The sequence below is a fragment of the Macrobrachium rosenbergii genome, chromosome 10 (genome assembly GCF_040412425.1).
Source record: "Macrobrachium rosenbergii isolate ZJJX-2024 chromosome 10, ASM4041242v1, whole genome shotgun sequence".
In the NCBI taxonomy this organism is placed as follows: Eukaryota; Metazoa; Arthropoda; class Malacostraca; order Decapoda; family Palaemonidae; genus Macrobrachium; species Macrobrachium rosenbergii.
This window is the reverse complement of record NC_089750.1, coordinates 3,254,986-3,268,920: the sequence shown is the minus strand read 5'-3', so window position 1 is coordinate 3,268,920 and position 13,935 is coordinate 3,254,986. Positions and strand designations below refer to the sequence as shown.

Genomic DNA, 13,935 nt, shown 5'->3' with positions numbered 1-13,935 from the left:
TAAGGAAACGTTAAGAAGGTAAACATGCTGACATTGGGACGAGTAAATGTTCATTATTATTATTATTATTATTATTATTATTATTATTATTATTATTATTATTATTATTATTATTATTATTAATGAGGTTGCATTTCAAGTGTGCATAAAATTGAAATTGAAAAATGAACACCATTTATGAACAAGGGAATAGACAGGATAGGGAATATTATCTGAATGTATGCGATGAATCATGGTCACAAAAGGAATATATATATATATTATATATGTATATATATACATATATATTAATCATGGTACAAAAGGAATACAATATATATATATATATATATATGTGTGTGTGTGTGTGTGTGTGTGTGTGTGTGTGTGTGTGTGTGTGTGTGTGTGTGTATATGTTTATGTGTGTGAGGGAGAGAAAAGAGAGAGAGAGAGAGAGAGAGAGAGAAATAAACATTTCAATGAGTAAAAACCAGTTAACAGCACATCACCTCCAAGATATGTTTAAGAAGAGGAGACAATGAGAGCCTAACTTGTAAGAAACTCCCGTGTTCTGTCTTCCAACTCCTTAACGAAGCCTATTTCCGTTCGTTAGCCTCCTCAGGGAACCGTCTACGCCGTCGACACCTGTCCGGAAAAAGAAACAGGTATCGCTGCCCCTGGACAGTCCTTCGTTGAGAGTGCAATTGACTGGGAATGATGAATGCAATCACTGATAGCAATACATCTCTCTCTCTCCCTCTCTCTCTCTCTTTTGTGTTCTGAGTAGCTCTCTCTGTCTCTCTCTCACTCTTTTTTGCGTTCTTCTAAACAAACCTCTCTCTCTCTCTCTCTCTCTCTCTCTCTCTCTCTCTCTCTCTCTCTCTCTCTCTCTCTCTTTGATAGCAGTAGTCTCAACAGGTATCTGCATCTCTCACTGATAGCAATAGTTTTAACAGGTAGCTCTCTGTTTCTCCCATTGATAGTGATAGCATCAACAAGCTTCTCTCTCTCTCTCTCTCTCTCTCTCTCTCTCTCTCTCTCTCTCTCTCTCTCTCTCAGTGATAGCAATAGTCTCAGCGGGTATCTCTCTCTCTCATTGATACAGCAGGTATCTGTCTCTCTCACTGGTATAGTCTTAGGTTTAACAGGTATCTATCACACTGATAGTAATAGTCTCAGCAGGGCTTTGTCTCTCATTGATAGTAACAGCCTCTCTCTCTCTCTCTCTCTCTCTCTCTCTCTCTCTCTCTCTCTCTCTCTCTCTCTCTCTCTCTCTCATCGAAAATGCTAGCTTTGACAAGTCTTCATTTGTTATTGGTAGACCTAGCCTTAGCAAGCACCTTTTTTTATATGATAGTACTAGTCTTAGCAACATTCTCTCTCTCTCTCTCTCTCTCTCTCTCTCTCTCTCTCTCTCTCTCTCAGTCACACAGACAGGCCATCGGCAATAATCTTGTTTTGTCTTGTCTATAGCCTGCCCGTTCGTCTGTCAGTTACTGTAGTGAAGAATTATCTAGACCTATATTATAAAAGAATAAACTTTCCAATATTTGATAACAGAATAACTAATTTATAGTATTTTATGATAGAATAGTGTTCATTCCATGTCCTAGTACCGTTTTTTTTTACTATAGAAGAGTCGGAATTCTTATGTCTTAGTTACTAGTACTATTTTACACTAGAATAGCATCAATCCTGTTTTATAGTACTACTTTATGTTTAAATAGTGATAGTTCTTACGTCATGATACTGTATTATGGTAGAATAGTGTGGCTTTTTTTGTAGTACAATGTAATGATAAAATAGTGATAGATTTTCCCCTCTTGAGACGTAGTTTAGCGATAGAACAGCGTAACATTCTGTCCCGGAAGAGCTAAAGCATTACAGTTCGAGTATTTGCGTCGCTGCTTCCGAAACCCAACCGTCTCCAGTCTCTGTCTGTCTGTCTCTCCATATCCGTCTGTCTGTCTGTCTTGTCCGTCTGTCACTCACTGAAAGCATATCTATGTCTCGTCAGGCAAGTGTTGGAGACGGCGAGCGATAACTCCACCACCACCAACACCTCTGCTCTCTCCACCATCACCACCACCACCGTCCCGCCCCTTAGCAACAACGTGAGGGTGGCGGCACCTCCCCATCTGCCACCGCCCCGGCCCCCTCCCCGTCCACCCCCTCGCACCGCCCCCATTCCCCCCAGCTCCCCCCGGGGACCCAAGAACACCACCTCCCCGCACGCCAGACATGTGAGCATTTTTTTTTTTATTTACTCATTCCTGTGTCGCGGGATATCTCTATAGACATTTTAACTACTGATCATTGTCGTAACGTAATGGTGATAAGGGAAATGATTCCTCACTGTCAATGCATGGGATTCTGAGCTGAATAACTTCTTTATTTTTCAATGAAATAGTCTTAATTATTTTTTTTTTTCCGCATGTCTCTGGCAACTACTTGAATGATGATGATGATGACGTCATTTTCAAACATTCTTCTTCTTCTTTACGTTGCTCATTGGCTTGCTGACGTGTACCTAGAGCTCTTAACAGTGCTTCAGTTAACATCTTACAGACCAAATTGTCAGAATTTGAAACATTGCTTCTTTTTTACATGTCACCTTGGAGCTATATTTAAACTAGAGTGAAAAAAAAAATAAGGCATTCAAGAGTAGTAAGCTGTTAATGATTATATATATAATATACACGCAGGCTTATGACCAGCTTTTCCCTGTGCAGAAAATTTGAACCTCCTAAGTTGGAATCGTTTATGATCAGATCAATAGGCTGACGGGGGCCGCGTCCCCCCCGAGGGGTCACCAGCTTGTCGTCGTTGACGACGACGGTGCTGCTCGGCCCCAGACTGACAGACAACTACCTCGCTTCCCGCCCCTAAGGCAGCAGTACCACCCGGAACAGAGCTATAAGCATCCCCGCCCACCAACACACAGCCCGTCTCGACGTGTGATGAATGGTGACAGGTTAGAGCCATTCAGGAAACATCCATTCAGAGATAAAATTAATTAAAAATTATTATTATTATTATTATAAAAAGTTTAAAACATGAAAAGTTCAGTCGCAGTTTTAATGGCTTTTACTATTTTTTTTTTTTTACGTCTCTTGTCCATGTCATGTTTGTCTTACATTCTTCATCGACTTGTGGCCGTTTGCATTTGTGAATCCACTTTGTTCCTGATGAAAATTTAATTGACATGAATGTTATTGGGACTGTGAATGCTCCGGGCCTGTCGAAAGTCACTGTGTTCCAATACTTAAACTTGTGAAACCTAATTTTGTCACCATTTATAGCTTGCGCTATCTGCTCTCACACACCACACGGCACTTGATCTCACCAAGAGTGACCTTCGAGGAATAACTCAAGATCTGGTTCGTCCTAAGGACGATGTCCTTCCTGTTTTGAAGACCGGGATATAATAGACTTTTCTTGTTCAACTGAGGAAGACGTAACATAGTCTAGCTTCTTGCTATCGAAGTTTGCACCAAAATAAGCCAGTATTTTTCCTATTATGGTGTAAAAATGAAGTCACCCACGCTTTTAAGAAGAGGCGTCACATAAATTATATTGGTCTTTTTGATTTTAGCCCTCAGTTGTGACAAAATTTAAAATAGCAAGCGTGGTTGACTTCAGTTTCACCCAAAATATTCCCTGCAGTTGGTGCAAAATCTCTTAGTGAATGAAGAGGAATCACCTCGATCTTCAGTTATTCCTGACACTGTGAATCTTGACTCAACATACAAAACAAAAGCATTCAAGAAAAACATCAAGGTTTTTTTTTTTTCCAAGACTTAGCCAGCGTTAGTAGAAGCATGCAGGCAGGCAAGGCAAGGCAGCAGGTGCATCAAAAGCATGGCTATCGCGCAAGGAGAAAAAGACTAAAAAAAAAAAAATAAGCAGATAAAAATAAAAACACAAATGACATTTCTCAGGGATCTGAAATGAGATTTTGCATTGAATCGTCTTGTTATGTTTTTTTTTTTTTAATCTTTTAGTTATACCACAAACATTTGTACATAATAAGCACAAAATTTATTTGTTTAGATCTTGAGTTATTTTTGTTTTGACTCTCTCTCTCTCTCTCTCTCTCTCTCTCTCTCTCTCTCTCTCTCTCTCTCTCTCTCTCCGTCAGAACAAAAACAAAGCTTGAATTTTATCTCTCGACTGTTGCAAGGGACACAATTATATTAAGGCGGTCTGGTGGTCATCATGTTGGTTGTAGGATCTGCCTTAAGTTTTTTTAAGTGAGGTGAAACTCTTGACAACATTCGAGGGACGTTGTTGCTCTGTCCTACCTTAACAGACTAAAATACTTTTGTGCAGAGGAGTTTTATAAGTTGACTGATAGGCAGGAAATCCTAGAAAAATGTGTACAAAAAGACGATAGGTCTGTGGCGAAGAAGGAAATATATGTTACTTTACTCGTTCTGACTGTAAATTGTACTGTAGATTGAATAAAAAGTGTATAAAATAAAGAACCTCTCTCTCTCTCTCTCTCTCTCTCTCTCTCTCTCATTCACATTTCTGTGCTTTCACAGCGTAACTTTGCCACACGGTTTCAGTACAAATGTAAATACACGGAGGAGCATGGTGGCATGTAGTGTGATTTGCGGTTTGAAATGTGCATACATAACTGCATATTCTATCCACCTTAATCCACAGCAAATATGGATTATAATTCTGTACACATTTGTTTTATTATTATGGTCAATAATGAAGAAAAACTTATAGGTCTAGCCACTGCTGGTGTTCGCTAACGCTCTTGCTCCCACTCCAGGTCGAGTGAACGCGACGGAGGGACTACTTTCCCTTCCATAACAGCACCGCGGTACCAGCATCACCAGCCTGAACAGCAGCAGCAGCAGCAGCAGTCACAGCATCAGCAACAGCAGCAGCAGCAGCAGCAGCCACAGCATCGAGGTAGAGGAAGGCAGTACGGTCGAGGGAGGACCCGACAGAGGCAGCACCAGCAACAGCAACAGCAGCAACACGAGAGGCAGGACGCGAAGGGCGCCGTCAACGGCGAGCTTCCCGCCCACCACCAGACGCAGTCGAGAGGCGGCGAAGGGCACCGACCCGCCTCTCTAACCAGAGGCTCGGGGGGAGCTCGCCACCAGTACATCCTGCAGAGGGATGACTCCAGAGGGAGATCGGAGGTGACCACGGCACAATCGGGTGGGCCGTCTGGAGGCAGAGACTCCTCCCAGGGGAATCGCGGAGGGCGACACGGGAGAGACGGCTCGGCAGGCGACGGCGGCGGCGGCAGCGGCAGCGGCAACAACCCCACCACTTCCCACTCTTCTTCTTCTTCATCGGCTCTGGCGGACCAGAAGCGAGGTCTCCAGAACGCCGCGCAAGACCAGGAAGGCCGTCCTGAGAATCGCCAGAAGCGCAACGGGCGCGGCCACCGGAGGGCGGGCCGCGGACGCCCTCGCAAAGATAAACACAACGTTTCCGCTGAGGTGCCCGAAGGCGGGGAACATCACCCCCAGCACCAGCAGCAGTAGAAGAAGAAGAAGATGATGAAGAAAGAGAACTTGGAAATGCACGAATGAAGCCTGCCGCTGCGGCGGCGACTGGAAGTCAGGTGGTTTTTGAAAGGGTGTGGGCCGGTGGATGGGTCCTCCCGAGACGGAGCTGAGTAAACACAAAACTTATGACAATGCTATGCATATTGTAGATCGCTTCGCGGAAGTTAGTCTTTTGCCCGGGATTGACGCCCATGGAGCACTTGTTTCTGTAGCCGCTATACACTTGTGGCGTTAACTTAAAAATAAAAACTATTTAAACGAAGAAGAACTGACGTCTTTCATTGCATCCCCGATCTCTCTCTCTGCGCCAATCACGCAGTTTATGAAATAGTCAGTCAATTACTTGAAACCTTAAGGAAGCCTATGGCAATTTCCCACGTAGGAGGTCGTGCCGCCAGTGCACCTCACGCGGTGAACTGTAGCCATTTCTTAAGGCTCTTTGCAGCGTCCCTTCGGCCCCTAGCTGCAACCTCTTTCATTCCTTTTACTGTACCTCCTCCTGTTTCCCATTCAGGGCTGAATGACCTCATAGAACCCAGCGCTTAGCCTGTGGCCTAAATTTTATATTTCATTCCATTCCCCAATACACTTACCTGCGGCATTCAACTTTTGCCCAGAAAAACGTTGCAAGATTCACAAAGGTAGATTTAAACTAACGTCTTACAGAATAGCTTTAAGATTAGGAACTAAAATTAAGAGGAACTGTTTCGAATTATGGCACTTTAAAAGCTTAACGAAAATTGACTCTTATCCTTAGCCCTCCGCGAGAGTCAACTTTAACCAGAATTTTTAAATTCGTACTGGAAAGGAATTTGCTTTTTCTCAGTTAACATTTTCTTGACTCGTACAGAAAACAAAACAGTTATTCACGGCAGAGCAAGCTCTCTTGGAACAGAATATCAGTAACTGAAAAGAGAGAAAAATCAGAAGAAAATTGTCACAAAGAAGAGAGACAACAAACCCGTAGAAGATAGTATTAAAATACACATGAAAATAGACTTATACAGCCAAAGAAGTCTTATCTCATAAACTTCATTAAGAACTCTAAAAAAAAGTCATCACTAGACCACGGCATTAGGAATCTTAACTGTACTAGGACTACCCAGAAGGCTACGTTCCTACAGGAAGGTAAAGATTAATGTAACTTTATGCAACAAATTGCAAAAATAATCAGTTGTCTGTCAACACATAAAAAAAAGTTGTCTGTCAACACATAAAAAAAAAAAAACACTATGTTCATTGATTTCTAGTTCTGACGGAAACTGCGCTGATGTAAACACACTGTTATCAGTCACATCCGGCCCGGTTTCGCAGACGTTCTCAGAAGATTTCTCTTGTATGGGCTGAGTGAACGCACCAACGCAGGAAGCGTTACAGACTGCCCTGAAGTTTTTCTCAGATAGTTTCGTTACCAAAAGTGTTCTGTGAATAACTACGCCTAACCTGCATCCAGTGACAACTGCGGTCAGTAGACTGACAGAAACATTGGTTTTTATTTGTGATTATATTCAGGTGTTTTAAGAACGTGACATTCTGTGGTAGATGCATCAAGGTAGGGATCTGGTTAGCTGACTGAAAGGGACTAGGACCGTTAAAAACAAGTAAAAAATGCGCCGAAGTTTCTTTGGTGCAATCGAGTTTTCTGTACAACCGCTACAGCGTATAATCAAGGCCACCGAAAATTGATCTTTCTTTCGGTGGTCTCAGGATAATGCTATATGAGCCGCGGCCCATGAAACTAATCACGTCCCGGTGGTGGCCTATCTTATATCGTTGCCAGAAGCACGATTATGACTAACTTTAACCTTAAATAAATTAAAAACTACTGAGGCTAGAGGGCTGCAATTTGATATGTTTGATGATTGGAGGGTGGATGATCAACATACCAATTTGCAGCCCTCTAGCCCTAGTAGTTTTTAAGATCTGTGGTCGGACAGAAAAAGTACGGACGGACAGACACAGCCACCTCAATAGTTTTCTTTTACAGAAAACAAAAAAAAGATTGAAAATGGTTTTTTCGTTCATCCAGATAAGGAGTGATTACAAAGATATTGGCTTCAAAGATATCAGACCACCAAGATATTTCCAGGTGATAAGATTGAGTTACTAAAGATATTTTAAGATAAGAATCAGTTACTAAAGATATTTTCAGATAAAAAAACTCGGTTACTAAAGATAGTTTCAGATAATAAGAATCACTTACTAAAGAAATTTTCAGATAATACGAGATGACAAGAATCAGTCACTCAATATACTGTCAGGAAACAAGAATTATGAACCTAAAATATTATTCAGATAATAATAATCAATAACTCAAGGTATTCCAAGAATCACAACCTGGTATTCTCTTGTGAATAAAACCAAGATCTTGAGATATTGACATCTAATCAGAATCGATAATTTCAGAGATAAACAGATAACAAGATTTTAAAGTCCTCTGTTATCACGAATCGACAAGGTGTTTATCAAGCCTTCATTGTTTACAGTGCCGAGTAGTATAGAGCGTGATGTAAACATTGCACATATCTCGGTGTTTATCAAGTCCCATCGTTTACAGTGCCGTGTAGTATAGAGCGTGATGTAAACATTGCACATATCTCACGATCATGGTCCCAAGAAAAATCAAACTTTATCTTTGTATCGTCTTTTTTCTGTAGGTTTTCAATCATTGATTGTGACATATAACTTCGTTAGAATACATTACAAATGGAAGATTATTAATATGAAAGCAATTTAATCAAACCAGAGTGAGCCATGCGTTAACTGGTTTATATTCAGCCTTAAGCCAGATGCCAGCTCGGTACACAGGTGTTACAGGGAATACGAGGACTGATCTGCACCACTGGACGCGTCCAACCAACCAACCAATACAACAGTTGAAGCAAAGAACCTGGGTGGATACCAAACTGGCAATCACTTTAGAAGAGTATATATTCATGACACTGAAATTTAGGTCATGTTCCAACATTACACGGTCGTGACAAAATGCTTTTTATATCCTTCCAAACTATCGCAAAGAAATATGAATAGGCTTTCTGTTATGGGGAGAGGGTATATGGCATTCTAGCTCAGGCTTCAAAGAAGTCATTCCAAAGAAGTCAGCTCAAAGAAGTCATCGGAGTGAATTCCAGCTCAAGAGATGAAGCAGAGTCCAGTCGTGCAAGATGTCAAGACCTACATAACCTGGTGGGCGGTTTTAAAGGTAAGAACAGAATGTATGGATCACAAGTATATTTTTTCAACTCCATACTTAGGGTACAGTCATTTTCTTTATTGTTTATTCTTATTATTTTAACTTATTTTTCTTTGAACCTTGATGAGGTAAACAAATTTGTTTTGGAACTCCTTATTCTATTTTAGGTTTTGACTTAATAACTTCAAGTCTTTCAAATTAACATCACAATAGGATCTTTCTATGGGGGAATGAAAGAACCAAAGCACCACCATTGTCAATATGGAGCCATTTCCATCTCTCACCTTACAATTAGGGTTGCCACCTCGAGCTCAGAAAATACAGAACATACTGTAGTTGTATAAGGTGGAAAAGTTGTGGCAAGCTGAGCGAGCCCTTTCAGCTGGGGTCAGCTAACATGGATGAGGAAGACATGTTTATATTTGATGAGGACTGAAGATCACTTCTCAAGTTGTCAGATATCAGTGAAGTGACAATATAGAAATTCAAAATAAATGACATGCTGTGGCATAGACAATGAAATAATATATATGTAACTTTACATACCATTGACAAAGGCATAATTTTGCAGTCTGGCAAGACTGACTGAAAAATACGCTCATGTAATTTCAAAATAATGATGTTCAGACAGCCAAATATATGGCGTTCTGTATTGGTTCAATACAGAATATATATATATAACCTATTTACAATATATATATATATATATATATATATATATATATATATATATATATATATATATATATATATATATATATATATATATATATATATGTGTGTGTGTGTGTGTGTGTGTGTATGTATGTGTGTGTGTGTGTGTACATAATATTAATATATAAAGCTACCAGCCCAAACAGGTCCATCTTGGTGAATGTTATTTACAGGGTATGGTGACCTTGATTTCATATCTGTAAATATCAAAATTTTAAAACCTTTAATCCAGAATTTCGTAGATACAGCGTACTCTCAAGTTCTGAATAAAAAATCTGTTATGTTTGCACATAGGTCAAGGGTAATGGTATGAGATGTAGGTCACAGTCACGTACATCTGCTTGTCAGCAAGTCAATTTTGTATCATGTTTATACCCTTTACTTCTCTTAGTCAACGTAGTACCATCAAAATGCATCCTAACCTAATCTAACCTAACCTAGGCTGCATCATCCTACCTGACCGGGAAAGCTTCGACACCATAACTATTACAAATAATGTACAGCAGCTTTAACTCATAAACTGACACCACATTTCATCTGCAGGAGAAGCCATCTCTCGCTAAGAACGCCAGACAAAGTCTGGGGGAGTGGAACCTTCAGGATGAACATTTTCAGGTAAAAAGAAGGGTTTGTTTTGCAGGTGACTGCAAATCTTAATTTGACAGTTTTGTGTACAGTTATTGCCATTTTTTCTGTCTTAGCTTATAGTTTACCTCTCTCTTTTTTTTTTTAATTTAGTTTAATTTATCTGTTCGTCATTTATTATAGAAGCTTGCTTTCCAAGGTAAATAGCCTTTCAGGCTTGGTTTATGTGAATGGTCTTACATTTTCTATAATAATAATAATATAATAATAATAATAATTCTGTATCTTTTATTAAATTTAGTGTATCTTGTGAATATCTATTCTAGATAATAATAATAATAATAATAATAATAATAATAATAATAATAATATAGTAAAAAAGACCTCCTTTATTGCTTGCATACCATTCCAGCGCAAGAAAAGCAATTGGGTTTTGTTAAAAAAAAAATGGCCATCTTGTTTCAACAGCATTTATTTTATATATAAAACGCTCAATTCGTCTTATCAATTGCTTTTCTTGCCCTGCAATGGCTGCAATCAATTGACCGATATTGCTTGCAAACCATTCCAGCGCAAGAAAAGCTGAAATTGGTAAGACGAATTGAGCGTTTACTATATAAAAATAAATGCTGTCGAAACTGCCATCTTGTTTAACCAAACCTGTTGTCGTTTTCAGGTATTCGTTGGATTTGGCGGGTGTTCTAATAATAATAATAATAATAATAATAATAATAATAATAATAATAATAATAATAATAATAATAATAATGATAATTTATGTTTTTCCTACACCAGGCGGAATGTTGGGATTTTTCATCACCAGATCACGGGTGCGGCGGTTCTTATAATAAATTATAAGGTCTAGTGAAGGTGCTGAAACCGAGGCAGGCAGAGATCAACCTCAAGAGCAAGGAACCGTGGCTCTTTGCCGGACTCCAGGCCGTCCTTCAGTCCCTGAAAGATGTTAGTACTCGCGACAGTGTAAGGTCTCTGTAGAGTTGAGACAAACCAGAGAGAGCAGGAGAGAGAGAGACGAGAGAATAAGAGCCAAATCCAAGAGAACCTGAAAAGAGAGAGACAGAGCAGGCGACAGACAGACAGACAGAAAGAGAATGAATAAGGATGGTATGAGAAAAAGAAAGAGAGATTATCGAGCTTCGCCGCAGATGATTCGCCATCCATAAAAAGGGTATCTAAAGTCCAATGAGAATGAGAGAGAAAGAGAGAACCAAGAGAGAGCAGAGAGAGATGAAATGACAAAGAGAGAGAGCAGAGAAGAGAAGACAGACAGAGAGTCTTTATAAAATCAATGCAGCTGAAGAGCAATAATATTCAATGAATAATAATAATTTATGAGAAAAAGAAGGTGCTGAAAGAGAGCAGATTAATGACAGAAAAAAGGGTATCTGAAAGAAGTACCAATGAGGTTCTGGAGAGAGAGAGAGAGAGAGAGAGAGAGAGAGAATGAATAAGGGTGGTATGAGAAAAAAGAAAGAGGGAGATTGATGATATAAAAAGGGTATCTAAAGTCCAATGAGAGAGAGAGAGAGAGAGAGAGAGAGAGAGAGAGAGAGAGAGAGAGAGAGAGAGAGAGAATGAATAAGGGTGGTTTGAGAAAAAAGAAAGAGGGAGATTAATAATAAAAAAAGGGTATCTAAAGTCCAATGAGAGAGAGAGAGAGAGAGAAGGAATAAGGATGGTATGAGAAAAAAGAAAGAGAGAGATTAATGACATAATAAAAAGGGTATCTAAAGTCCAATGAGAAAAAGAAAGAGAGAGATTAATGACATAAAATGGGTATCTAAAGTCCAATGAGAGAGAGAGAGAGAGAGAGAGAGAGAGAGAGAGAGATCAGCAATGGAGATGGCCATCTTTTTTACCTCATATGGTAAGAAAGCCTGTTTCTCTCAGAATTTGTGATTCTGTACCTAACATCATTATGGTACCAAATCTCTCATTTTAAACATCCTAAAAAAACTGCATTATGCTTCCCAACAGGTTAACTGCCAGTGCAGAGCCCACTGGCGTCGAGAATGGGAGCTTTCCTCCGTAGCCATTACCCAGGGCATGTCGCTACTGCTGGGGTACAGCAAACCTTCAACGGTGGCCCTGCAACTACCCGACGACAGCGACTCCTCGGTCTACGACGCCCTGCCGAGATTCATCTCTGCTTTGAATGCGTCATCTTGCTCGGTCAACCTCTTGTTGGAGGGAGACTTCCTGTCGAAGAACGACACGCAGACGTCCGATTACCTGCTACTGCCCTGTCTAATCACCACGTCCAAGTTCCGATTGCGGAGGCTTTCTTGCCATCTGGGCGTGGAGGCCGCTGACCTCTTGTACAGCGAGGAGAAACAGGCTGGGAGCAGCGAGGAAGACTTCCCATCAGCCAGGCAGCCTCCCGCCAACCCCATTCTGCCGGTCGTTCGATACTTGGAAGTTCTCAAGGTCAAGATAGCAAAAACCGAAGTCATATCTTTGCTGAACGACTGCCTGCCGTATCTGGAACTTCTGCAGGATCTAGAAATTCACCTGACGCTGCAGAGCGCGGTGTCGTCTGACGATGTTCCCCAGATTTCCTTCAAGAAGGAGAGATTCACTCTCCGCTTAGACTACATTTCAGACAGCAGGGCAGATTGGGCGGGCAAAGTCACCGCGTCTTTGAGCCGACGGTACTCCAACGTCTGGCTCTGTAGCTGTTACATGTCTTACGCTGGAGGACAGGTGTTCTTGGATCAGCTGAGGGATAGCAGTACGCTAGTGAAAGCTATTCACATATTTTCGGCTAATTCATCTAGGCCTAATGGAAGTCAGTTCCTAACGCTTTCAATTCAGGCTAGTTCCCTTCCTGCCCAGACTGCACTTTATTGGTAAAAGTAAAAGGTCAGAAACTAGAAGACAATTGTGAAGAAAAAAGTATATATATATATTATATATATATATATATATTATATATATATATATATATATATATATATACTATATATATATATATATATATTATATATATAGCCTATATAAACAAGCAGTAAGTATTTCGAAGTGACTAGTGTATAAGATATATTTTGCTATCAAACTCCCTTTGCTGTAAAGCAAAAATATGCATACAGTCTATTTTTGGATTACCATTTCTGAAATATTAGATGATTTTAGAGACCAAATTCTTTCGAAAAATTGTCGTATGTCTTGCAAGAAACCTTTATCATAATTATTATTATTCAAATAATCAAATGGAAGAAATCTAAAGGGCCATTGACTGAATTAAATGAGTGATATATGTAAACTGGTGTTGCAGCCACCATGGTCATATGTACCATTGCAGAATACTAATGTGTGTAAAGAGAAAAGAGAGAATTCAACAAAAATTGTTAACAAACATATAAATATTTCCAACAAAAGAATCTCGTCATAATTTTGATTAAATGAGATAGTTGTGTAATGATAAACATTACTGATTATATGGATGAAAGTGGAGGAACCCTCTGTGTTTTTTATTCACGTTCCTTATTAAATGTATAAACTATTCAAGAGAACAGTCCTATGTTGCAAATGGAATGAATAAATTCGTACCCTACGCACAGCTGGGAGACATGAAGATGTAGTAACTTGCAGGCTTAGCAGCTGATGTAACCCGGAAAACTAAAATCATTATATATAAAAAAATGTAGTTGCAATCATAGCCAAGATAACTTTAATACTGAAAGCTGATTCTTTCCATTATCACCTATTTCTCCATGTTAAAGGAAATTTCCCTGCATCCGTGACTTTAATAAGGAGATGTCAGAAACTATAAAATTTGAAAAAAAAATTGGTTGTTTGGTTAAGGTTAACTAGTCTGATACCAGCACGGTCCCTTGCTCAGTAGTCTCCAGTGGTAAGGGTAGGGTGCCAACGCTATTGAGGGATTGTTTAACAAAAGGTATA

General features: G+C 39.8%; 2 protein-coding genes across 6 annotated transcripts in view; both read left to right on the top strand.

The window, feature by feature from the left end:
* LOC136842420 (uncharacterized) overlaps positions 1–5,787 on the top strand; it is a 48,651-nt gene extending 42,864 nt beyond the window's left edge. The window contains exons 7-9 of one of the 2 annotated variants that reach the window (XM_067109731.1): positions 1,997–2,222; positions 2,751–2,953; positions 4,766–5,787. In XM_067109731.1, coding sequence (XP_066965832.1) covers positions 1,997–2,222; positions 2,751–2,953; positions 4,766–5,495 — 1,159 coding nt within the window. In that variant the 3' untranslated portion in view covers positions 5,496–5,787. The remainder of the gene's footprint in view (positions 1–1,996; positions 2,223–2,750; positions 2,954–4,765) is intronic. The other variant, XM_067109732.1, reaches the window with a different exon arrangement.
* Positions 5,788–6,853: 1,066 nt separating this feature from the next.
* LOC136842418 (uncharacterized) lies at positions 6,854–13,492 on the top strand. Of its 4 annotated transcripts, none has more exons than XM_067109729.1 (5): positions 6,854–6,983; positions 8,305–8,721; positions 9,970–10,066; positions 10,871–10,974; positions 12,010–12,902. In XM_067109729.1, the coding sequence occupies exons 2-5, from the start codon at positions 8,659–8,661 to the stop codon at positions 12,883–12,885; spliced, it is 1,140 nt and encodes a 379-aa protein (XP_066965830.1). In that variant the 5' UTR covers positions 6,854–6,983; positions 8,305–8,658; the 3' UTR covers positions 12,886–12,902. The 4 variants fall into 4 exon arrangements, with proteins under 4 accessions (XP_066965830.1, XP_066965829.1, XP_066965827.1 ...); XM_067109728.1 differs by having other exon boundaries at positions 6,858–6,983; positions 8,266–8,721; XM_067109726.1 differs by having other exon boundaries at positions 6,862–6,983; positions 8,177–8,721; positions 12,010–13,492.
* The last annotated feature ends 443 nt before the right edge of the window (positions 13,493–13,935 follow it).

What these genes read in the sequence shown, in the direction of transcription:
- LOC136842418 (XM_067109726.1), top strand. Translation starts at nt 8,659, where the DNA reads ATGAAGCAGAGTCCAGTCGTGCAAGATGTCAAGACCTACATAACCTGG. An exon ending in CCTGGTGGGCGGTTTTAAAG is followed by an intron (nt 8,722 to 9,969) that starts GTAAGAACAGAA and finishes TTTCATCTGCAG; the next exon opens with GAGAAGCCATCTCTCGCTAA. An exon ending in TCCTTCAGTCCCTGAAAGAT is followed by an intron (nt 10,975 to 12,009) that starts GTTAGTACTCGC and finishes GCTTCCCAACAG; the next exon opens with GTTAACTGCCAGTGCAGAGC.